This window comes from Bicyclus anynana, chromosome Z (genome assembly GCF_947172395.1).
Source record: "Bicyclus anynana chromosome Z, ilBicAnyn1.1, whole genome shotgun sequence".
NCBI lineage: Eukaryota > Metazoa > Arthropoda > Insecta > Lepidoptera > Nymphalidae > Bicyclus > Bicyclus anynana.
In genome coordinates, this window is record NC_069110.1 from 5,364,239 (window position 1) to 5,389,823 (window position 25,585).

Sequence of the window (25,585 nt, forward strand, 5' to 3'; positions counted from 1 at the left end):
TCATTAAGTAAGATTGTAGTCAAGGGACTTTTCTGTAACTTGCCTGCTAAACAAAAATGCCTGCGTCTACGGTGTCTCTTACCATCTGTGTTCTGCCTAGCATCACAGTAATCAGAGGTGCTATCTCTCCCTCTCCGACGCCTAATCCGATCAGGGTTTCAGAGTAAAAGGCATTGTGATATCACCCTTCCCTTCTAGTACCTACCTACTTTATTTGCGTTTAATAGCAAATTCTGAAAGATTTTCTTGATTAATACAAGTGCGATCTAAGAGGATTTCTTTCTTCTTTGGACTTCGCAATGGCGCGCCCTTTATAGAGGCAAATTGCATACCCCGAAGACTAGTTGCGACCCTATAATGGAGAAGAACATCTCCATTACGTACAATTTATACGCATAATGCATAGCCCAAACCCTAGTTATAAACCGTATGCAAATCAATGTAACTTAGCTTAATGCTTTCAAATGTTTTGTTATGGTATTGATAGGGGATGATGAACAAGGATTCGAAGAGGATCGTGCGACATGTGATGCGAGCTGTATTAAGAAGGGTGGACATCGCCGTTGGTACTCCTGCTCAACCGTCCGAGCCAGTCGTACTTAGTCAACGCGGCACCCTCACCGCAGAATCACAAGACAATACGAGTCCCACATCCCACAGCGTAGCGTCACAAACCAAGCCGAGGAGCCCTTTCACCAGGTGACTACATCATTTTAGAAATGCTCAGTAAACACTTTCAGCCTGGTGTTATTAAATATACTAATAATCTATACTAATAATCCATACTAATATTATCCGGAAAGCGCAGTGTTGGTCAATCCCCCACTAGGTGGACCGAACTCATCAAGCGAGTTGCAGGGAGCCGCTGGATGCTGGCGGCTCGAGACTGTTTTGTTTAGATGTTCATGCAAGAGGCCTAAGTACAGCAGTGGACGTCTTATCGTTTGATAATGATGATGATGATGATAATGATGATGATGATGATGATGATGATGATGATGATGATGATAATGATGATGATGATGATGATGATGATGATGATGATGATGATGATGATGATAATGATGATGATGATGATGATGATGATGATGATGATGATGATGATGATAATGATGATGATAATGATGATGATGATATTATAAATGCGAAAGTAAGTCTGATATGTCTGTCTGTTACCTTTTCGTTTTCACGACTAAACGGCTGATTTATACTGTGATAAATGGGACCCTGAAGCAGCACATAAGCTTATTTTTGTCCCTAAAATAGAAAGAGAAGGGGGTGAATTAGGGGTTGAAAGTTGTAAAAAATTTGCATAAATCATGAAAAATATTTTTTTTTTAATTCTACATGTAAAAGGGGTAATTTATCTATTCATGGGCTGACTTGTATTTCTGATTCGCTAACGCATAGTTTATACCATCGCCCACTCTGAGCCTTCTTATGATGCCCACAGTTAGCAACCATAGTTGACCTAATAACTAACTATATAATGTTTAATCTTTAATCTTTTCTTAGACGAGTACATAAAGATAGGGGCGGGGCGCCCTTGCTAGTGTGTTTTTGTTCTTCTAGGAACTACGAAAAACAGACTAGGAACGACTTACCTACCTACTGATATTGTTTTATGTATCCGTGAATAGGAATTTTCTATTGCACATAGCCTAGCGTCAAGTAAGTTGTCAAGATCGAGTATTAAAAATAATTATTAGGCACTTTGGTATTTTCCAGGAAAGCTGTTCCGATTGACGTAGATCTTCTCTCAATATCTAGTGGTAAGTAATTTACTACATAAATAACTGTACTTATTTTGTAAGTAATTTATGATATTAGTAAGTAAATTTTACGAGAAATATAAAAGTGTCACTATGGACGACAAAAGTATCTTTAAAGAAGAAAGTAGGTATCGACGAGACGAGGTTTGTGTGTGCGACTTTGTTGCAGCAGCTGCGACAATCGCGCCGCGTCGAGCGACTCAGCCGCACGCTGCGACCCACGCATATATATCGTACTCAGGGCCGGACCGTCCATACGGCGAACGGAGCGGTCGCTCCAGGCGCCAAATCCTAGGGGGCGCCGAAATGGTAAAGACAAGATCGAAAATAAAATTTATTTCTTTTCGATCGTCTATATTTAAAGCGACGTGCGCGAATTTACTTCTAATAGAGGCGTCTTTCTTTACCTATGGTGCAGGGAGTGCGTTGATTTTAACCCGGGTATATACAGGTAGTAGATGGCGCTAGGGTGATGATTGCACCCGGGCGCTACGTGAGCTAGAGTCTTTACCTGTAGTGCATGGGGTGCGTTACACCCGGGTGCCGCGATCTCAGGGGCGCCCAAGCGCCACTCGCCGCGCGGGTTCTATAGGTACTAGGGGGCGCTAGGGTGATGATTGCACCCGGGCACTACGTGATCGAGAGACGGTATTGTGCCTGATTTTCAATTGGCTTGAGTATGGTCAAAATCTTCGCGTTCCATAAGTTCGTAGCCTAAGTAAACCAGGAAACTACAAAGCTATAATTTTTTAGTTAATTTATTTTTCAACTTTATTTAGAGCTCAATACACTTATTTTGTTGGCCTGGAAACATTTCTATACCAGCTATTTTTTTTCTTTAAACTCTTAGAAAATGCATAGACCACTTTCATAAAAATTTTGAACTCGATAAGTGGTTTTTCTAGCTTCGGAAATAGATAAAAGTCTGATGGAGACGAGACTAGATCATATGAATATGGTGGTGAGGTAAGAATTCTAAATTATACTGATGAATTTCTGCTATGCTTTTAACAAACGTTTCACACGTTTGTTAAAAGCATAGCAGAAACTCGCAAAATACACTGATGAAACAAAACTTTTCTTCTCAATGATCATGGCTATTTTTTTTTTAATTTGTCCTCTGAAACATCGCAGCAGATTTCACTATTAAGCAGAGTTTATATTTACGCCTTTTTTTAGTAATCCACCGTAATTACATCCCGCGAATCTCAAAAAACTAAGGCCATTACTTTTGCAACACGCAAAACCGCTTCTGCCTTTTTGGAACATTGGATCCTGGTCGTGTCCACTTTTTAGACTGTACTTTTGTTTCTGTAGTTAAAGTAATATACTCAGGTTTTAACCATGGTCACAAAACATACAAAAAAGTATCTGCCTCAAACAACTCCAAGCAGTTGCGAAAATTCGTCAGTCGATCGCGTATTTGTTCAACTCAAAGAAGCCAAGGCGATTATGTGATGTTTGCCTTCTGTTCAGATGCCAATAGTGTCAGCTATCTTCCTAAAAGTCAATCTATCTATCTATCTATCTTCTATACTATAATAAAAGAGTAGAAATCGAGTGTCTGTACTTTGCCAAAATTTAACTAAAATCAAGTTAGGGCAATTAGAAATGAGCAATTGAATACGCAAAACATTTTTTTTAATTATCTTGTCTGTCTGTCCTTCTGTCTGTATGTTCTATTCTCTGGTTCTACTGGACGGATTTCACAAATAGATTAAGCATAGTCCAGGGCAACATATAGGCTTTGTTTCATTAAGATCGGATATACAGCAAAAAACGCGCGGCCTTTGGCCGCGAACTTTATTCTACACCGGCCTTCGGCCGGGAGCTTGTAATAGGGCTTCCGACTGTGACTATGGCTGGGCATTTTACCCAAGCGCAAAAAACGCGCGGCCTTCGGCCGCAAACTTTATTGTGAACCGGCCTTCGGCTGGGGGTTTGTAATAGGGCTTCTGACTGTGACTATGGCTGGGCATTTTACCCAGGCGCAAAAAACGCGGGGCCTTCGGCCGGGGGTTTGTAATAGGGCTTCCGACTGTGATTATGGCTGGGCTTTTACCTAAGCGCAAAAAACGCGCGGCCTTCGGCCGCGCACTTTATAATGTACTGCTATATCATATAAAAGTTTTGATTAAATTAAAAGCGAAACATAACATCGTATGTGCTATCTTGTGATCAGTTTGAAGGCGGTACCAAGTTAGTGCTGTGTTAATTAAAGCCGTATCTGAAAGAAGTGTCTGAAAATCCAGTTAAAATCTTTATGATTTAAACGGCTTGAATCGAATCGAAATCGAACGGTCGAATTGAGAAACCTCCTCCTTTTTTTGAAGTCGGTTAAAAATGTATGACATTCCGATATACGTTAGGCTACGAACTTTTCAAACGTCCCTAGTATATAAAGTTAGGAGCAAACAGGAAAGGCGCCATAATTGGATCTCGCTCCATTCTAAAATTTACCTCGGTCCGGCGCTGCTGGCAATACACCATCGCCATCGCGATAGTACACTATGATGGGCTAACGTGTAGAAGGAGGGCGTAGTGGCGTTTAATGGTTTATGGCGCGTGCGATGTTATACGGATAGCCGCTGGGATGGCGTCGTTGTATGTATATGTGTTTTCATTTTTTAATTTAAATAATATTAGTTAAGCAGTTCGTCTCCTATAAATGGACTCGTCAACACCTTGTAATTATGAGAAATACTCCCGAGCACCCTGTATAAAATAAAATAAATAAATAAATATACTTAAACAATACACATCACTATCTAGCCCCAAAGTAAGCAGAGTAGCTTGTGTTATGGGTACTAAGATAGTTGATATTATAACATTCATATACATTTATATACTACATATTTATGTATTTATACATTATTATACATATTTATGTATTTATACATTATATAAATACTTATATAATGTATAAATACACACAGACACTGGAAAACACCCATGCTCATCACACAAATATTTTCCAGTTGTGGGAATCGAACCCACGACCGTGGATGCAGAAAGCAGGGTCACTACCCACTGCGCCACGCGGCCGTCAATAAAAACGCCAAAACAAATTAAAATACAAACGGTAGGTACATTTTTAACCTATATAACATTGCAATTAGATAGCTAATGATCCCTACTATCAGCCTTCAAGGGATTCCCAAGGGCCTGTATTGTATAATCGATACTGGAGTCAAAAAATAAATATTTTTTCTTTTTTTGTCGTATGTCTGTCTGTTTGTCCGTGTTTTTGTTGACCGGGCATTACGCTGAAACTACTGCATGAATTCAAATGAAACTTGGCATGATTTGAGACCATAATACGAACTAGGTTATACGATAATTTTTGTTGCGAAAGTAAAATCAGAAGGGGGTGAAATCCTCTTTAAGAAAGTATGTATGAAAAGCCCTTCGTATTTCAAGTTTCATTTGTAATAATAATAATGGGTATTCATACTGCCAGAAAAATACTAAGAACAATGTAATTCAAGATTTTTCAAAACTCTACCCAGAAAGGGCTAAAAATAGGTTGATTTTTTTTAATTTAAATCATCTAATTTCTATGAGTTATATTTGTGTAAAATGACTGCGGACGGACGGACGGACAGACATAAACTACGGGTGCCTTGTGGACTACGGAACCTTGAAAAGTCTATTTCACCAATCGTTTTGGAGTTATTTATTTTAATTTAGCCCCTTCTTTTGAATCTTAAATTGTTTATAACATTTGCTATTCGTGTGTGTAAAACTGTAGCTACAGTTCTTAGTTTTACCTACTCTTGGACTAACAATGGCACCTATTATTAAAATACATTAGATCTAGCTCAGGCAGATCAAAATTAACGAAAACCAATGAAGTCGGCACGTGACTCTAATAAGTTATTCAAAAAAGATTTTCTTTAAAAAATACAAAACGCAGTCGCAGTCCCACTTCGTTCAAAGATACGGTACACACACCGTTAAACCACAACAGAGACACAACCTGGGGCCCAAGCCAGATGTGCTCTCGTTGTGAAAGAGAAATACCAATGACAATATTGAAACAAACACTTACGTTACATGTACTAATGGACTTCAACGTCCTTTGAATTGTAAGTGTCTGGAAAATAGCGTACTACTTCTGCGCAAGTATCTTTGTAGATTTGTCGTATATATACTGTAACATCAAAAACACATCATTAGCGCGATGTAGAACTCTTACAAAGATACATTTTAATTTTCAACTCCATCTATGTCTGTATGTAGTAAATCTCATAATTTGAAATATCTCGATAGATGTCTCGATAAGTGACGTCATTCCAGACTTACGAGTACGAGTACCTGCTCACATATCTATGCTGCTCACTATACTGCTTTATGCGACATCTAGAGGGTATACTCAGTAACACTTTAGCTGTGTTTTTACAGGCTTCTGCTAGATGGCAGTATTAACTTGTCACAAATTACCGCTAGATGGCAATAGCAGTTTGTTAAAATGTAAAACTCATTTGCTATTTGCATGCTTTGATAAAATATTATAATTCAACCGACTTCAAAAACATCTAAACTAAAAAGCGAAAAATAACATCAAACTAAGTTCTATATGTCATATTATGTTCTAACTGATGATCAGTTTGAACAAGGTAGAAAGTTCTTGTCGACACAAATTGACCAAGCCCAAACACAAGGTAACTGTTGTAAACCGTCATAGAGTTCCCTCGTGTGTGTTTCGGCTCCATCATCAGATCGACTCCAGACCTTCATTATGTTGTAGTGTTTTAAAGTGGTTAGATAATGGAAATATTATAAAACGTTATAATTGCCCTTACGATTGTTGAAATTTCTCCTAGATTTCTCCAGAATCCTTTCATCAGATCCTGAAATGGTGACCATCTCGGGACCATCTCGGGAGTCTACCCTTTCAAACAAAAAAGAATTATTCAAATCGGTCCAGGCGTCTTCGAGTAATCAGGTAACATACATACAAAAAAAAATATACAGTCGAATTGAGAACCTTCTCATTTTTTCCAAGTCGGTTAATAAGTGGAATTATGTTGGTAGGTATACGTTTGACAAAAACAACTAATAGCTAAGAATATGACTAACAGTGGCGTAACGTGTCTTGGATGGGCTTTGTATCTAATAAGTTGGGGGGCCCAAATGAAGGGTAAAGATTTTTCACTAATGAACAAAAATGCACGCATATAATAAACTCGCGGACGCCCACAGCTTCGTCCACGTGGAATTTAGTTATTCACAAATCCCGCGGGAAGCATGGATTTTTCCGGGATGAAAAGTAGCCTATGTGTTAATCCAGAGTAAAATCTACTTCTATTCCAAATTCAGCAAAATAGCTTCAGTAGCTGCAGCACAAAGGAGATACTCCATCATCTCTTATTTTATCCCCATGGGGGTTGAATTTATCAAAATCCTTTTTAAGCAAACGTCTTCATCATAGTAGCTCCAATCTTTTATTTCAGTTCAATCAGTCGAAAATCTAAGAAGATTTATACTTGCATCCCCTATTTTATCACCTTAGAGGTAGAATTTATCAAAATCCTTTCTTAGGGAATGCCTACGTCATAGAAGCTTTATGCATGCAAAGTCTCAGCCCTGTCGGTTTAAAATTGACAAATTTTAATACAAACTTTCACCCCCTATTTTATTCCCTTGGGGGTAGAATTTATCAAAATCCTTTCTTATGGGATGCCTACGTCATAACATCTACCCGCATGCCAAATTTCAACCTGATCCGTCCAGTAGTTTCGGCTGTGCGTCGATAATCCTTATGTCAATCAGTCAGTCAGTCAGTCAGTCACCTTTGAGTTGTTTAAATTTAGATATGACAGTGACTTAACCTATGTAGGATGTTTTCAACTTTTGGGCACACACTTAACCAGGGAAGGATAGAAATTGTGGGTTACCTACATTTTACTAATTTTTGCTTTCACATGTAGTCCGGGGCAGGGGAGCAGTCGCCCCAGGCGCCAGTCAAATCGTAGAGGGCGCTTAAATGGTAAAGAATGTTAGTCACTCCAGAGAATGTTGATCACTCCAAAGTATGGTCGAGATCTTCACATTCCATACTTACTTTGCACTCACAATTGGTATAAATATAAATTATTAGGAGCCAACAGGAGAGGCGCCATATTTGGATCTCGCTCCATTCTAAAGTTTACTTCGGGCCGGCGCTGATCGTACTGTCTTAGTTTACGTGTGAAGCGAGCGGACGTGTTAGTGGGCGGGCAACGTGCGTGCGTTGCGCGACTCACACGTGCGTATTGTGTTGCAGCAGCTGCGACAATCGCGCCACGTCGAGCGGCTCAGGCGCACGCTGCGACGCGCGCTCATATCTCTTACTATCCTAGTATACGTCAGTACTAAATGTGTTTACAGAAGGATGTAGCGGGTGGAGCGAGGAGACGTGCGAGTGGGCGGGTGACGTGCGTGCGTTGCGCGACTCGCACGTGCGACTTGTGTTGCAGCAGCTGCGACAACTGCGCGACGTCGAGCGACTCAGGCGCACGCTGCGACGCGCGCACTGCGTGTTTCCGCACTCGTATAACGAGTCACACCTCGGTACCTGTGTTGCCCAATTTACTTGCACAAAAACTGTACAATCAGATTCTTAATACCCAACAGACTTGAAGAACTACTTAAGTCATTCAGCTTCATAAAATAAAATACATATGTAAAAATAACCGTTTTGTTTTTTCATTCAGCATGTTGTTGATATTTTTGGTTTATTCCCCCCCGTGGTGGTGGTAAAAATATAATAGTGTAATAGCATAGTTCACAAAATCTATTTCGATCAAAACTTTTTCTCCATCTCCTAGAATTATGCTTGAATCTATTTAGATCAAAACTTCTTCTCCATCTCCTAGAATTATGCTTGATGTGTCAGGTCAGTTTTTGAAAAAAACTGAAGGGATGCTCGCAGAAAATATAAAAATTTTTGAACAATTAACTAAAATAAAAAACGGGGTTTGGTTTTTTACTAATATCTCAAACACTTTTAACCCTACAGTGGTCGCGTGGATTACATGTAATAGCGGATCTCGTACCATAATAATGTAATTTTTTTTTTATTTCTTTAAAAGTTAGCCCTTGACTACAATCTCACCTATAGGTAAGTGATAATGCAATCTAAGATGGAAGCGCGGTAACTTGTTAAGATTAGTATGAAAACCCACACCCCTATCGGTTTCTACACGATATCGCACCGGAACGCTAAATCGCTAAATAAAATGTCGTCAAAGGTACATAAATAAAAAATGGCAACAAGAATCCTAAATATTTTATTTCATATGAGTTATTTTAACAATTCTTGCACCCTGTGGTACTCTTATGACAAACAAACATTAATTGTAAAAACTTAAAACTCCTGAAGGAAAGGTAAGGCGTATAAAAACAATCATTCGTAAGTACGAAATAAAAACATGAAGTACAACTGTAAAAATAAAAATAAAACGTAAAAAAGTCCCTCTTACTCTCATTTCATTATTTCTTACTCTTAATACATTTTTCATGTGAATGAATAACACAAATACATTTTGCGGAGTAAGAAGAACACTCGAAATTATTATAAAATCAGTTAAAACACGCTTACCAAATATTTCATTATTATATTATGCATTTTATATATAATGCATTTCAATAACAGAAATACAAAATGTTCAACAATGTGCAAGAGAGATCTATAACAACATGTAGACATTCAAAGCAAGTTAATCTTTCACCACATATTTAAGTGAATAAATGTTAAATATGACGTCATTCTGTGTAATCGCTTATATTATTATGTAAATAAATAGTCATGAAACATTTTGCCTATTTTATATCTTTCGGTACATGTATACCATTTTACAAATAAAATATAGACAAATCGAATTGTCATCTCTATTATATAAGTCTATGTATATTTCACTATTTTTATATTATAATAATAATTTTGTTTACCTTAGCGAAATATAAAAATATGTAGACACATCTAAAGTGGTTATTGTAATAGAGGTACGAACAACTGGCCAAACAGTTGGCACTTGATCGATTGTGATACAATTTGTGGCATATCTAGTGTATATTATGCAATCAGACACCAATATAATAATACCTATACGATAGCACAAGGTTTTTCAACGTGGGGTGACAAGATTTACGTAATGGTAAATCTTGTTGGCTTGACAACTGATACCAAGTCAGAATTAAGGTTAAAATTGTCCAAAATTACTCCTAACATTGAATTCATTTGCGACAAGAAACAAGCACACCCATAACATTAATATTACATAGACATTTATTTTGGTATTTTATGTGCTACCTTTTATTCAAGTAAACACCTTATTTTCTTCAACAGTAAAATTTAATCTTTAAGGGGGGGTTCCATTAGATAGTAAAGCGGTCGCTGTCACTTGGAAATTTTAACAAGGGTTCAAGGGGTTTTTTTTGGATGTGCTATCGGATAGTACATCCAAAAAGAACACTAGTCCTGAGTAATTAATTCACCTCATATAATCCATTATTACCACCTACATAGGTATTCACTAACATTAATTACAATTATTAGATGGCTCCTACGTTTATATTGTTGTTTAAAAAACATAGCCACCTATGAACAGATACAATCATTGTTTCATACTAGAGTCTACAACACAGCCAGAGAATAATACAGACTGTATTGTAGGACAAATTTATTCTTATATTCTTATATAATATATATTATCTATTTAAATATTAGTAATATGTAATAGAAATGCATATTATATATCATGTTTTGTAAAGACAGAAATGGATTTGTTTTTTTTTTTTGGAAGGCAATCCGAAATGTAAACTAAATAAGTAATCGTAAAGTAGCCTGACAAAAAAGAGTAAAAATTAACAGAGGCGCCACTATCGCCAATATGGCAACACGAATACGTAAAACGTAAATGTCACCATAACATAACCATCAAAGCCGACAGAATAATTACTTTTGACAAGTGGTATAGTGTTGCAACAGAGAAAAAAGTTAGTTCCGTTTCTACACTTCTCCGCCAAGCTGTAACACACATATATTAAAAACGTTTGAATCTTCAGTCATAGGTTACATAGGTTACAAGGTACATATGCCTGCTCGCTGTTCACAAGAAGTCGTACAACACAGTGTATATAATGATTTCGACGTGGGGCGCGGTGCACGTCGCACAGTGGAGCTTGTGCGACGGCGAAGCAGTGGCATCGTACCAGGGGAGTTGGCGCTAGCGACGCGCACCGAACTCGGTGGCGTCGTCGTCCGTGATGTCGCCGTGCCTCCACAGGTTGAGGCGCGAGCTCTTGGCGTGCTCCTGCGCAGCGCGGTACTCCGCCGCGATCACGATCAGCCGGTGGTCGCGGGTGCTCTCCATCAACACCAGGCCTTCCTTCACCAGGTTCTGGCGACAAACATCATCATCTAAATTTCGTCTTTGTTTTTTTTTTTTCTATTTTTGTCATTGAATTCTTATAATAAAAGGACGCACAATCATGTAGAAAATTTCACTTAAAAACTGGCTAATTTTGCTTTGACAGTTTTAGAATTATTATTCAAGAAAGTTATATCTAAAGACCTTTAAATATAGTCCAATATTCAATAAAATTCATTCAGTAGTTTCAGTTTATCAATTTATTAATGCGCTCCAGCAAAAATTTTCAAAATATCTTCAATGTACAGAATTTGACCTGTTACAGTTTTATTATAAGTATAAATAATAAATAATAATTAAAAGACCAACAACAAATTGAACAATATTCAACTGTTGACATTCGTCATCATCATCAACCCATAGTTGGCTTACTGCTGAGCTCGAGTCTCCTCTCAAAATGAGTGGGGTTAGGCCAATAGTCCACCACTTCCAGTGGACTATCACGTCTCTCATTGATTTGGTTAATAATAATATAAGAGTTATGGAAATACTCCCGAGCAGCCTGTTTTTATACGAATATATACACATAGAAGTGGCGAAGGGGTTGAAAGTGTATTTCGAATTTCACGCGAACGATGTCGGGGCGACCGCTAGTCTATATTATATGTTAAGAACTAACAAAATAATATTAACTATTTAGTAGATCCTCAAAGTTGAACTTGTCAACCTTCACCGAATAACCTCCTTTGTGTATTCTCTATCTACGAGATGGCAAGATAAACACTGTCCAGTTGGCACAAATGAAAGCCATAAAAAAGAATTTGATTGAATTGCTCACCTTGCCAATGTCAGTGTTAGTGGTGGAATCCATGAGTGTGACGGCGGCTGGTGACCCGCGCACCTCCACGTTGAGCAGCAGTTTCTTGTTGAGCGTGTCGATGGAGAAAGCTCGCACTGCCTCCTGTCGGTCATCGGGGTCCAGCGGGAACTTGATGCACACCAGAGAGTACTCTGTGGCGTACGGCGGCTCGGACTCTGTGCCGGACGGAAGCAGGGCCAACCGAGTTGTGCTCACGATCTAAAAATTAATAATAATTATTGCACCTTCTGCGTGATCCAATCAAAAATGAGAAGTTCCGCAGAACGGGGCACATAGTTCGAAGAGCCGTTGGATGGAATGGCGACCCCGCACTAGAAAGCGCAGGGTGGACTGATGACCTCAAGCCAGTCGCAGGGATTCGCTGGATGCAGGTGGCTCAGGATCATGATGTTTGGAGGCTACACAAAGCCTACGATAAGTCCTGCAGTGGACGTCCATCAGCTGATATAAATAAAAATATTACACCTACTTATGGATCCGAGACTTGTCACACGTTGGTAACTATGGGCCTCACAAAAAGGATCAGAGACACTCAGCGAGCGATTGTGCAAGTTATCCTCGGAGTCATGCATGACGGAATCAGAAGAACCAAAGTCACTGACGAGTCGCAAAGCTAAAGTGGCAATGTGCAAGGCATATAGTTCATAGGACTGCCGTATGTTGGGGCCTTGAATGGCGACCCCGCAGATTATATCAAGATTTGGAAGTCCGTGACTGAGGAGGGGTATATTATACCCGGCAGTTTGTATAACACTGAATATTTCAGAACTGGACTAGTGTTTTTGAGTGACAATGATGATGGTGATTAAACCAACATTATAACTGATTATCTAAATCTGAGTCAGAATTATCAAAATAATCATTATAAACTTACCTCTCTATTTCCATAGTCTATGTAAAATACTTGGACCATTTTGTCCTCCATTATTTTTTCCACTTTTGCTCTGTACCATTGTTCATCTGCACTGAAGCGAGCAGCACAAATTTGACCTTTTTTTGGCACATAGGACCCCGGCAGAGGAGCATTGTTCATGAATTCTTGATGGATTTTATCCATTAAGGCTTCTAACTTGTTGCCCAACTCAATGTTCTGAGCATAGAAAGTGCCATCAGACGTTATTTCAGTAATAATTACTTTAGAATATTTAATGATGCGATCCTGCACACCAGCATTGTTTTCTTTTTCTATTTCACGGTTTACTTCCACATAGTCTCTCCATATGCCAATACGTTTTTTGATCGCATTCTCTTCAGCAGTTTTGATTGCTCGAGCAAATTCTGTAGTTTCGGCAGTGTGATGCATTGAAGCCAGTCCGTGTTCGATCAGGGAAATAGATACATTTTCATTATCTACCCACAGCCAGCCAATAAAATTGCCAGCTTTGTCCATTTCTTCAATAGACACAATAACGTCTCTTTGCAGACATTTTTCCTTCGTGAACTGCAAAGCCTCTTCGCCAAATGGTTCAGCGTCCTGCATGCCTCCACCACCTAATGCGGGGCGTGATCCCCTCGGGCAGTTGATCCCAGCTAGTAAAAATGTGACAAGCACCGACTCTTTGGGGATATACAATCGCATACGTGAGCCGCTGGCAATGAATTCCACAACTGCCTCTGTTTTTTGAGCACGTTTCAAGAACGGGAAGAACTTTTTTGCCTTTGCTGAATCACCGCTTGTATCCTGAATACGGTGAGTGGGTATATCTTTCTTGGCGTGAACTCCAATTGCTGCTTTTTGCGCTTTTAGTTCGGCTTCCAAAAGTTTGTCATAGTGTGCACTTCTCTGATCATTGTCATTTCTATACCGCACGACAGTTGCATAGCCCTTGCTGACAAGGGCTTCTGCTAAGTTTCTGTAAAGTTTTTGTTACTTTAAAATAATTTCATTATTAACTAGCTCTAACCCGCGGTTACACTAGCGTATTAAAATTATAGCGTAAATAGTATTTATGTTATGGCACTCTTCATGAATCTGACTGTCATATACAAAAACAACTCTTACAATCTTGACATGTAGTTGTTGAGTAGAGTTAGTGTTTTTCAGATAGCATGAGTATGGTGACAGTTGCCTTATGACGTTCATCATACGATGTCTGTCACTGTCTACAACTGTCATTGTACCCATGCTATCTGAAAAACAGCTTTATAATTCACCCGCATAGTCCCTTTTCCCTTGAGAATACGGGGATAAAATATAGCCTATGACACTCACAAATAAAGTGGCTTTTTAGAGGTAAAAGAATTTTCAAATTTGGGTAAGTAGATCCAGAGATTAAACCTTAAATACCAGTAACTTTAACTCTTTATAATGTTAGTATAGATAGATTATGTTATGACAAAGTCAATTAATCATGAAGAACTGTAATTATTGAATTACAATTTTTGAAGTATTACTTACACTCCACCAGCAATAACAGTGCAGCATGTCTTTTCTGGAAAGTTATCTTTAGCAGGTTGTATATAGTCGACTATTACAGAAACTTTCTTTCCAATCACTTTCTTCCTAGTGAATTCACGAGCCTCATACATCCAGGGTATGTCGTACAGTGGTTTGAAGCCTTTTGGCCTGGGAGACTGCTTGCCTTCTTCATCTGGGCTGCTCCTACAAATATTATGCAGATATTAGCAATATAAAGTAAATATATACTGAACTTCATCCACATGAAACCCTACCCTGTCATTATCAAACCATAAATATTATATTTAAAAATAAAATTTTATATTTGAATTACTTTGTATGAATACATAATAAGATTTTTATTTTTCTAGTTAAAAAAAATAATAATGCAGTTCGACTCGTCGTAGTTATAAGTGGAATCGTCAACACCTTGAAATTATGGAAAATACTCCCGAGCACCCTGTAGAATAGATTGGATAAATGATGATTTCTTACTTTTCTCGCGGTGGCCTAATACTAGCGAGAAAGATTTTCTTTTGCACGTTGTTTGGCGTCTTTACAATAAGAGCATCCCCATTTACCACCTCTATGACAGTGGCTGTGAACTCTTTGTCTTTAGCAGCAATGACTGGTGCATTGCTTATATAATTTGTCCAGATCCGCAGTTTTGCATCCTTTGCAGCACGCTCTGCTGCCCTCAATGCTGATGCGCCTATAAACAAAAACATAATATATAATCTAAATACTCAAGGATATCTAAAGGACTGAATTTAAATGGAAAATTTTTATAATATGACCAATATTCCAATTCCCCTCCAACTAGTCGGGAAACACTGTGCTACGAGTAGGTACGACAATAGACCAACAGGGCAGGTATTGAACCCCCACAGTGATGAGTCTGACCGCTCATGCTGTTTATTGAGGTTTTACTTAATGGCTGGCATATAAGATTAAAAAAAATACCTGTTAAGTTAAGTTAACTTAACTGTTAAAAATCAATGTATTTTCGCCACAAATAGAGTAGAATAATCAAAATAACTAATAAACCATCAAAATTAAAAAATATATAAAAAAGCCATAGCAATCTCTAAAATTTCTAATTAGAACTACTAAGATGTGGAATGCCCTTCCGGCGTCTGTGTTTCCTGACACTTACAATTTGTGCACCTTCAAGGCAAGAGTGAATAGGCATCTTCTAGGCAAGCACGCTTCATGATGAGATCTAAGACCCCATCATTGCTTACCATCAGGCATTACTGTAGTCAAGCGCAAGCCTATCCAACATAAAAAAAAACCATTATCTACTATTCAAATGACAAATGCTTACCAGATTTCATAACGGCAAGGGACCAATCCACACAGCGTGCGAATCCTTGTCTAACCAAGGCTTCAGCAATATTTCCTTGTGGATGGAGTATTGTCCCTACGAAGTTGTTGTTGTTCACAGACTCAAGAATTACTTCCACATCCTTCTGGAGCAATTTGGATTCCAGGAAGAATCTTGCTTCCTCAGCGTAGGGTTCGGACTCCCCATCTTGTTTCACAGCAGGACACTGTATTAAAATTATATACAATGAATGGTTGACATTTTCTTTAAGAGGGTCTTAAATATTTCATTAGCGTTCTGCTAGATTAAAAAAAAAATTATTTATTTATTTATTTTATACACATATATATATAAACATTACAGGCTTAACCTAATGTGTTTATATAAACTATCTATAATTCCTGAATTACTTGAACGTATCTGCTGAAAGTTCTGTGAAATTCAGCAGGCGAGGAGAAAAACAAATCTAAATCCGGGTCCCACTCCAATACCCCGTTTAGCAATGCCAACGCGCGAACAAGAGGTGACTCGCGGGTTTGCACCAACCTACATGTTGGAATAGTGAACAGTTTCATTTTGCGTGCCCTTTTTTGTATATTGGGTATATGGAATGAAACCAACTCTAGTACTGAAGGGTTCAACAATTCGCCCCTAATCAGGCGGAAGAAGTAATCCGCTAGAGCTACGCTACGTCTCACCTCTAGTGAATCATACCCCAGCATACCTTGTAAAAAAACCGTGGGATATACGTAAGGATATCCAACATAATAACCGTACTGTTTGCGGTACAGCCACCTTAGAAATTTTTTTTGAAGTTTCTCCAACATGAGTTTGTATTTAACTTCATGTGGACTCCAGATAACTGAGTTACTTTCTAATATACTTCTCACAAAGCTATTGTAAAGTAATTTAATCGCTGCGACACTTTCAAGATCTCTCGATTGTCTTAATACAAAACCGAGGGTTTTGTAGGCTCTAGTTGTGATAGTCCTTATGTGGTCAACAAAACTTAGATCGGAACACATCAATACCCCTAAATCCTTCACGATAGATTGTCGTTCCAATACAACGTCTCCCAATCTATAGTGGTATTCATAAGGTCTGAGCGATCTCGTAAACGTTACTACAGAACACTTAGTTTCATTAAACATCAGCCGATTACGGTCACTCCACTCAGCAACATTTTGAATGTCTCTCTGTAAAAGGTCGCAGTCCACCAATGTCCCGGTTCGTAAGAACAATTTCAAGTCATCAGCAAACAACAGACAGTGAGCTGAACTGACAACATCAGGCAAGTCGTTAATGAATATAGTAAATTCTAGAGGACCTAGGTTCGAGCCCTGGCTTATTCCGGAATACGTGTGATATGGGTTCGAAACGTGTCCGTTGAAGTGAACATACTGGGTCCGGTTACGGAGGTAGTCGGAGAAGAATTTCAGCAACGTAGGAGTAAATCCGATACTCGCAAATTTACGAAGAAGGATGTCATTATCTACGGTATCAAACGCCTTCCGGAAGTCAAAATACGCTGCATCAACTTGATATCCACCGTCCAGAACCGCAGTAGCATATGCATGGAAAGTTAATAGGTTACTGGTAGTAGAACGTCCGATCCTGAAGCCATGCTGTGCGTTTGAAAGTTGACTTTCAACTTGACGGCTTATATACCTATGTATGATGTGTTCGAACAACTTGCCAAACACTGACAGTACAGCTACCGGCCTGAAGTTGCTTACCTCTGACCCGGAACCGCTCTTAGGAATCGGAACAACTCGCGACATCTTCCACACCTGAGGATACCTGCAATTCCTAAGGCAAGTATTAAAAATATGTAGTAACGGCTTAATAAATATTAAACGACAGTCTTTTACAACAAAAGGTGGAATACCATCTGGTCCTACCGATTTCTTTGGCTTCAGATCTCTTAAAGCTTGCTCAACATCTTTAAAGCAAATTGTATTGATAAAGACTGTGTTACTGCTCCCGTTTGACAACGCCATTGCTTCTTGGACATCCAATTTCGGTGGGAGAGTGGAGTAGACAGAGCTAAAATAATCAGCCAACATCTGCGCACCCTCCTCATCCGAAACTGTTTGGCCGTTATTGAAAAGATTTAAACGTTTAATTTTCTTTCGTTTTGCTCCAATATAGTTCCAAAAACTTGAAGAGTCACGTTTTATGTCACTTTCCATCCTAATCTTGTGAAGACGAAAATCGGCTCTGATATTCAACTTGACAAGTGCTCTGTAGTACGAAAACTTTATACGGTATTTAATCAAAGACGTTTTTTTATAAAGACGATGAAAGTGCGCTTTAAATTTTATGTGGCGCTTAGTGACGGGCGAGTACCACACAGGGTAAGAGTACCGAGGTGGCATTGCCATACGCTGTTTTCTGGGTACCCAGTTATCAAAACATTCATTAATTATAGAATAGAATACTAATACGGCTTCGTCCGGATCTTCTATGCAGAGAAGGGACTGCCATTCGATGCTATTAAAACTCTATATTCTTTAGGTCTCAAAAGAATATAATACTACATGAATACATAATAATTTTCATTTTAAAATATTTTTTATGACAATGCAAGCCCAAACACTATCGACCATGATGGTCTGTATTATGACTGTTTCATAACGTCATTTGAACACTATACTTTAACCAAATGGAGTGTTTGACAAAATTATTAGTTAATAATTAGTTTGACGTTTAATTTTTTAGTGTCATCAAGTAACATCGTGACATCACAAAATGATTATTTGAAATGAAATATTTCTATCATGAAATATTTCTATGATCCCTTAACTTTCATTAATTGATATCGATGTATGTCAGACCCATATTCCATGAACTATAGACTACCCTATTAGTTAATAAGGAAATGGTATTGAAACAGAACAATTTAATATTTGGGATATGAACTTCCCTAAATAGATTGGTAATACTTACTCTGATTCCCGAGAGCATCAATGTGATTGGTGTATACTCATTTAATAGGCATATTCTAACTGTTGAACCATCTCTAACATAATCAATTATAGCCTTTACAGGTTGCCCATTAAATTTATTCACAAAGGCTTTTGGGTTTTCCACAGTCCATTTTATGTCCCGCACATGGCTCTGAAAGTGAAATTAGTTCTTTTAAGTCATTCATATAAATAAAAAAAATATGAATCACATCGAAACACTTTTATACAAAACATATTTATCAATAGAATGTTGTCTAGTAAAGAAAAAATTGTATTGGTTTGTTTTAGAAGTCATACTTTTAGAAGAAAAAAATCAACAAACTTTTAGCATTATAGATGCTGTAGTCACCCAACATGATTAAATATTGTATGTAAAAACAAATAAATTAAAAAAATATTATTACCTGAAGATCTGTTCCCCATATACCTTTGCCTTGAGATTTAGCAATTTCTTCAATCTCCACTAGTTTTTTCAACTGTGGAATATTGCGACCTCCTTCTCTCACTTTTACTAGACCCTCGGCCAATAATAGCTCAGTGATATTTACATCTTTAACAGGATCTTTCCCTGCCCACAGTGAACCATATTCTCTGGTGGCCGAATTAGGAGGTTTTTCTGCAGTAAAAACCACCTCCTTTCCCACAAGCATTTTCCTTAGAAATTCCCGGGCTTCCCAAGCAAATGGTTCATCCTTGGTTTCAGTATCACTGCAAAAATTAACCCAATTTAGTCTAGCAAGCCCATAGATTTTAAATTAATCCTTTTTTCAGTTGAGAGTATGGAATTTGTTTTATTTTTATAATTTTCACATAATCCATTTTTTTGAGGAGGGATTAAAAGGGGAGGAGGGTTATAGGGATAACCCTCTGCCCCCTTGGTTACTCCTTAATCCCCACAATAACCCCTCCCCCTCCACAAGCAGAGCGATATGAAATCACAATTTGGGGTATAAAAACACAATATGTTACACTTGTACCTATCTTAAACAAATAAAAATTAACTTCGCCTTTTTGCTGTCGCCAATGTATTATGCAGATAGCTTAATAAATAATTATAATATCAAGTAAGATTGACAATAGGGGAAATCACACATACAATAACTATGAATATTTTGATCTAAACTGTTTGCTTTTTTCAGTAAGCATGTAATATGCTACTATATTATACAGCCTTTCTTGATAAATACTGTTTACCAACAAAGAAATTAAAAATGAAGGTAGAAAATGCATGTCAATTCTGTATGGTTTGTTTTCCCGGTAAACGCAGTCACTGCAGGCTATCTCCTAGTATATCCTTAGTATCTGTAAATACTTTCAGGTATTATACGAGTATGGATTTAGTCCTCCTTCAACTTGGTAAAATTATATCTGAGAATGAAACAACGCAATATAATTATTATTGGGGGTGAAATTACTACTAATTTATACTCTTATTTTTAATTTGTTGGTGGCAAACAGTACTCATCAAGAAAGGCTGCAGTATACTTATTTTATATAATATGTTACAATACTATTCTATTGAGTTAGTTACTTTAAGGAATTAAAAAAAATTGTCAATCTTTACTTTCTTACATTTTTAAATTTAGAGAAAAATGAGTGAGGATATTATGCTCTGATAAAACTATCACTTGATAGGGATAGATAGAGATCTCCATCAGATTTGTATTTAATAAAGAACTTATATAAAATGTCCTTAGGTAAGCAACAGGATTTCCTAAAAAAAAGAAGATAGTAAAGTTTATGAGTATTCAACATAGGAATCCTCTAGTTTCAAACCACTTTTTGTTAAGTACTTAGCTGTTGCAGTTTCAATTTCACTCAAAACTCACACTGAATATTATTACATCTGTGTCACTTATTATGTATCCTTTCAGTATGTAAAAATTTCACAATAGTAAATATTACAATATACCTATCAAATACTGTGCATTGGAAACAATTTAAATATATCATGCGAGATTTCATAGTCTTTTTTTTAATCTAGGCCTATATATATGCAGTCTGCTGTGCTATGTCTTTACACTGTATCTTCAGATACAGTTTTTGAAGCAATACTCATAAATAAGGTCCTCACACATGACTACATATATTGGAATATAAGTCTATAAGTATCTAATCTAGCAAATTGTAAGGTAAACAAAGGACCATGATATTTACAAAGGGGATATTTTTAGACAAGGTTTTGACATGGTACTGCAGTGCTATCTACATAACACAAAATTGAATACATAATCTTAGTCAAAAGTTTGGTGCTGAACTGGAAATTCTAATTAAAGTAAAATTAGTCACATTTTTCTTTTAAATTTAGGTCAGCAATCAAGCTAAACAGTATAACAACATGCAGAATTATACAATAATACAGTGTTATAAACCATTGAATTTCATATGAATAATTTTAACCAATTAGTATTTCCATACTGATGCATACTATAACTAAAAAAATATAAGTACTTACCTCCGAAAAATGTTGAATGGCCTTAAATTGAATGGTAGCATGAAGCATAAAAAGCATGTCAAATATAGTATTTGTATGAATAGCATATCTGACCTAATAGTGGATTCATGTGGGATGCCATACACATATTTGGTTGGTATAATAATAGATCTTATATGTAATGATATATGTATTGCTACCCATGTGCATCTACTTTTATACCTGCTAATACTAGTATGCAAAAAGTGACTAAAAGTGAGAGTTAGTGTTAAGTGACCCCCTTTCACTAAAATTTAATAAAGTAGTATGTTGTCATATGCTTGTTTAACTTTAAAAAATTATAGAATATTTGACATCTTCCTCTCCAACTAGATATGACTGTTAGGAGTAGGTATAATAATACTCCACTTAGCGTTTAAAATCACATGACACATCCTCTTGGTGATGAGTATGGCCCTGTTACCACAAAGTTATTGAGGCATTCATACTGTATCAATTATTACAATCCACATTAGCATACAACAACATCATACTGCTATTATCTATATTTGTAGTACTCAAAAGCCTGCACTGCAACATTACTAAATAAAAAGCTATAAATGTTACTGTTTAGTAAATCAATAAAAATATCTCTAGCATAAGATGTTTTAGATTAATGTATTACTCTAAAACCTGGAAGTTTTGGTATTGATTACCAGAGCTCAGGTTGATTCGGGAACTTTCTAAATTGATTGATATGCTTCAAACAAGTCAATATAGTTTCCAAATATGAATGGTGTATCATTTAATTTTTAATAGATTGTGAGAAGTAAATTTTAAGAGAGATTTTATGAAATGAAAATGAACCTTCTAAACTATTAAACCTTGTAATTTATTGATTGTTAATAAGTATGAAAAAGTAAAAAAAAAAATTGTAACATATGAACAAAATCTCCTAAAATTAGGCTTTGCAAAGTATAATCGCCTTCTCCTATTTTTGATGTTGGTTAACTAAATTAAGTAGCCTGTTGCCCACATCATAATAATAAATTGATTAACTGTATGATTTTTTAAAAGAGCAACTGTTGAAATTATTGCTGGCTCTTCCCAGCAGAGCATGCCATCAGAACCGTTGGTAGAGTCTTTACAAATAGTCAACATTGATGTTTCAAAAGTGCTTGTAAATTAAGCCTACTTGAAATAAATGAATTGATTTGTTATTCACCTTGTTCATCATCAGATGGATAGAAAGGCTGCTGTTGAGGAATATATATGTAACAGTATACAGACTGCTAAAATCATAACCCTTTCATGGCTTTTACCTTTCCAGGTTCAAATAAACTAATCAGTCAGAGTAGAGTAGCGTAAACCAAGCCTAATTGTACAAAGCAAACTTGAATTTTTCAAATGTATCACCTAAACTAATAATATATTACGAGTAAAAAGTTGGACTTAAATATAGTCAGATAAAGAAGGCTTCTTGAGACATTGCATATTGTGAGCAGGTTCCTCACTCACTCTGGAGCCCTGACCACCGAGGTTGGGCAATCAAATGTCCTGCAGCACGAGGGTTGATTTTTTTATAAGTTTTTATATTATTATTGTTAAAAATTAAATAAATGGACTAATAAAATAAATGAGAGTTCAAAAATGCATTATAAATATGTTTGTGCATGTTGCTTGGATTTTATAGTGGATATTATAGTATATACTAGCAAGATACCCTTAACCTATTAGAAGATAGATCTTAGTAGATAGTAGCCACTGGCCATCTTTGCTAGAGTGGCTACTGATAGAAATTGTAGGAAAACATAGTACATTTGAAGTTAGGATTATACCAAGACAACTATTTTCAGAAATGAAAGAACAAGTACCGATAGAGGAGTGAAGCCTGGTTTTGTAGTGGGCCATTTTAAATAAGCTAATTATGATGATGTTACTAATCTAATAATAATCTTATTAAGATTGGACCTAATCACCTAATATACACAACTGAATGGCTCATTATAATGTTACAGATTTAGTGGTAGATTGCCAAGAAACAGGATACATAAGAAAAAAAATCAAGATTGGAGGGCAAAATTATGTAAATATTTCAAGTGTATTCAATCTAAATAAGTATACTAATAAAACAATTTTAAGCTTTGGGTGCAATTTCAATGTAAAAGAAGTATTTGGTAACTTAGTATCATGCACAGCTATGAATTCTTGGTTCTACTAAGATTATTAAAGAATAAATTTATTTTAGTATGAATTTAGGTGTGAATTCAAAATATTTGTTTATGAGATGACTTTTAGACTTAAATCAAAAGCTCAATCTACCATTTTACTCATATGGAACGGTGGAAAAGGTAGTCATAGTCATATAGTAATTCAATTAATGGGACAAAAATACTTTAATGTAGCAATTTTATTTGCCAAATGAGTTTAACGGTACTTGAATTGCAAGATAAACCAACCATATTGCTCATATTTTTTATGGGAACATTATAAAACTTCTGAAACAATCAATGTAGAGTACATAATTTGCCTACATTTTATAGGATGACAAAAATACTTGAACTTAGTTCAAGAGTACATAAATCGATAGTTAAACCAGCCATATTGTTCAATTTGGAAAATTATAAAATTCATTGTAGGGCAGTCACAATAAAATAAAAAAAAATTACATATTATACACAATTTCGCTAGCTTGTAGAAACAATTAATTTCTAGAAATATTTAATGATATACAGATAAGATCTAAGACTTACTTGTTGGCTGTTCTTTGCCGCGCTAATTTCGGCGCCGTGACGCCCGACAAGGCGATAACTTTCTCCGGCGGTGGGCCCCCTTGAGGCTGTTTTCTTATTACGACAGTGTCCCCCGAAAAGACCTGCAATTGAAGTAAGATATATCACACATCAACTCGTATCAGAAGCTTATTGGTTCGAGATGTCACTAGAACTGGTCATGAAACATACGATTGATCATTTTATTGATTTTATCTCCAAGTATTCAAATATAGGTGATGCATGTAAAAATACAGTGCACTATAGCTTTGAACATAGTTCTATAGGGAAATTAGGATAAAAGTCGGTGAATGTTTTGTACAAAAATGTGAACGCGGTGCCAACAGGGCAGCATACGAGCACGAGGCATTATAAAAGGGAAGCTTCGATTCGAACGCGCAGATAAATTGTTTACCTGTTTGACTATGCCCGTCTTGTAGGCCGGTTGTGGTGCACTCATTTTTAAATAGAAATTCTAACTATTTCTTGATTTCTGAAGAACGACATAAAATAACTGCTTCCGTTCCCGAATGCCGTCGAAAGAATCAAGAACGAATGTCGATTAAATTAGCAAGGTTGGCAGTTGTGAGTGGCGAAACGTGGCGGGCTGGCTAGTGTTGCCACTGTTAAAAAGACATAAATAGACCAAATAAAATATTTATGAATAATAATTTCTTAATAATTTTATTATTCTTTGATTTACTAAAATTTGAGTTATCGAATTGTAACTTCGATTTTGAAATCGAAAGGTAATTTGGTAACTTTATATAAAGGAAAATATTCAAAGTTAAGGCCCAACATACTTTAAAATTCTACATCGATTAAAACAAGGTCATGCTATTTTATTGTTATATTATATTTTTTCTATGTGTAAGTGCCGTAGGCTCCATAGGCATAATGGGACTTCAACGGTGTCACCGGGAGTTTTGGGCGAGCGCAGAAACATCGTCTGATTAATAGATACTACGATCTGATGGGACGCAAAGGCTCCGCGAAGCTTATAATGTGGCCGGAACGACTCTTTAAGGGCGTTTCCTCTGAGACTCGAAATAACATTTATTGTTTAAATGGATGGCTACGTTTTATTAATTAGGAGTCCTCATCCTAAGGATCACGCTGAAGATCGCATTTTTTCCCGTTGTACTTGCTTGCGACCGTTGCAATCTTAAACACAATACAATGATATTTTATAGTATAGATCATCACTGTTGTTTAACAATTATTGATTTTCATTAGTAGCCCAGTCATATTAGCTGTATATAATATGACTGGGCTACTAATGAAAATCATATAATAAGCTGTACATTGCATATAATCACACTATATATCACTAATGCATATAATAAGCTGTAAATTGGTATAAATCTTTGTTTCGTCATTCTAAATGTTGTCTCAAAAGTCACAAATGCTATCATCTACGCGTCTTAAGATATTGAAGGTCAAAAGTCACAAAAATCATTTTTTCGCGAATATCTCGTTTCCTATTGCTTAAATCAGATTTGCCTCTATTGTAAAAGTTGTAGTTTATAAAATTCTTTACATTTTTTGTTTGAACTTTTTTTTCATACGATTAACCGTTTTTCGGGTAGAGCGCGAAGAGTACGCAGCGTACAGTCTTATATAGCCTAATACAATAACTGTGGCCTAATTCAAGCGTTATCAGGACGTTGTAGAAGGTCAATTGGTTACTTAAAAAAAT

General features: G+C 36.7%; 2 protein-coding genes across 2 annotated transcripts; one reads left to right on the plus strand and one right to left on the minus strand.

The window, feature by feature from the left end:
- The first annotated feature begins 6,294 nt into the window (after positions 1 to 6,294).
- LOC128199736 (uncharacterized) lies at positions 6,295 to 9,232 on the plus strand. Its single transcript, XM_052890749.1, has 2 exons — positions 6,295 to 6,436; positions 8,145 to 9,232. The coding sequence occupies exons 1-2, from the start codon at positions 6,352 to 6,354 to the stop codon at positions 8,378 to 8,380; spliced, it is 321 nt and encodes a 106-aa protein (XP_052746709.1). The 5' UTR covers positions 6,295 to 6,351; the 3' UTR covers positions 8,381 to 9,232.
- Positions 9,031 to 24,480, minus strand: LOC128199735 (staphylococcal nuclease domain-containing protein 1). Its single transcript, XM_052890748.1, has 10 exons — positions 24,302 to 24,480; positions 23,869 to 23,990; positions 19,107 to 19,410; positions 18,683 to 18,853; positions 15,734 to 15,959; positions 14,902 to 15,118; positions 14,407 to 14,610; positions 12,883 to 13,861; positions 11,967 to 12,206; positions 9,031 to 11,158 (listed from the first exon to the last, which is right to left on the minus strand). The coding sequence occupies exons 1-10, from the start codon at positions 24,344 to 24,346 to the stop codon at positions 10,985 to 10,987; spliced, it is 2,682 nt and encodes an 893-aa protein (XP_052746708.1). The 5' UTR covers positions 24,347 to 24,480; the 3' UTR covers positions 9,031 to 10,984.
- Between the last annotated feature and the right edge of the window lie 1,105 nt (positions 24,481 to 25,585).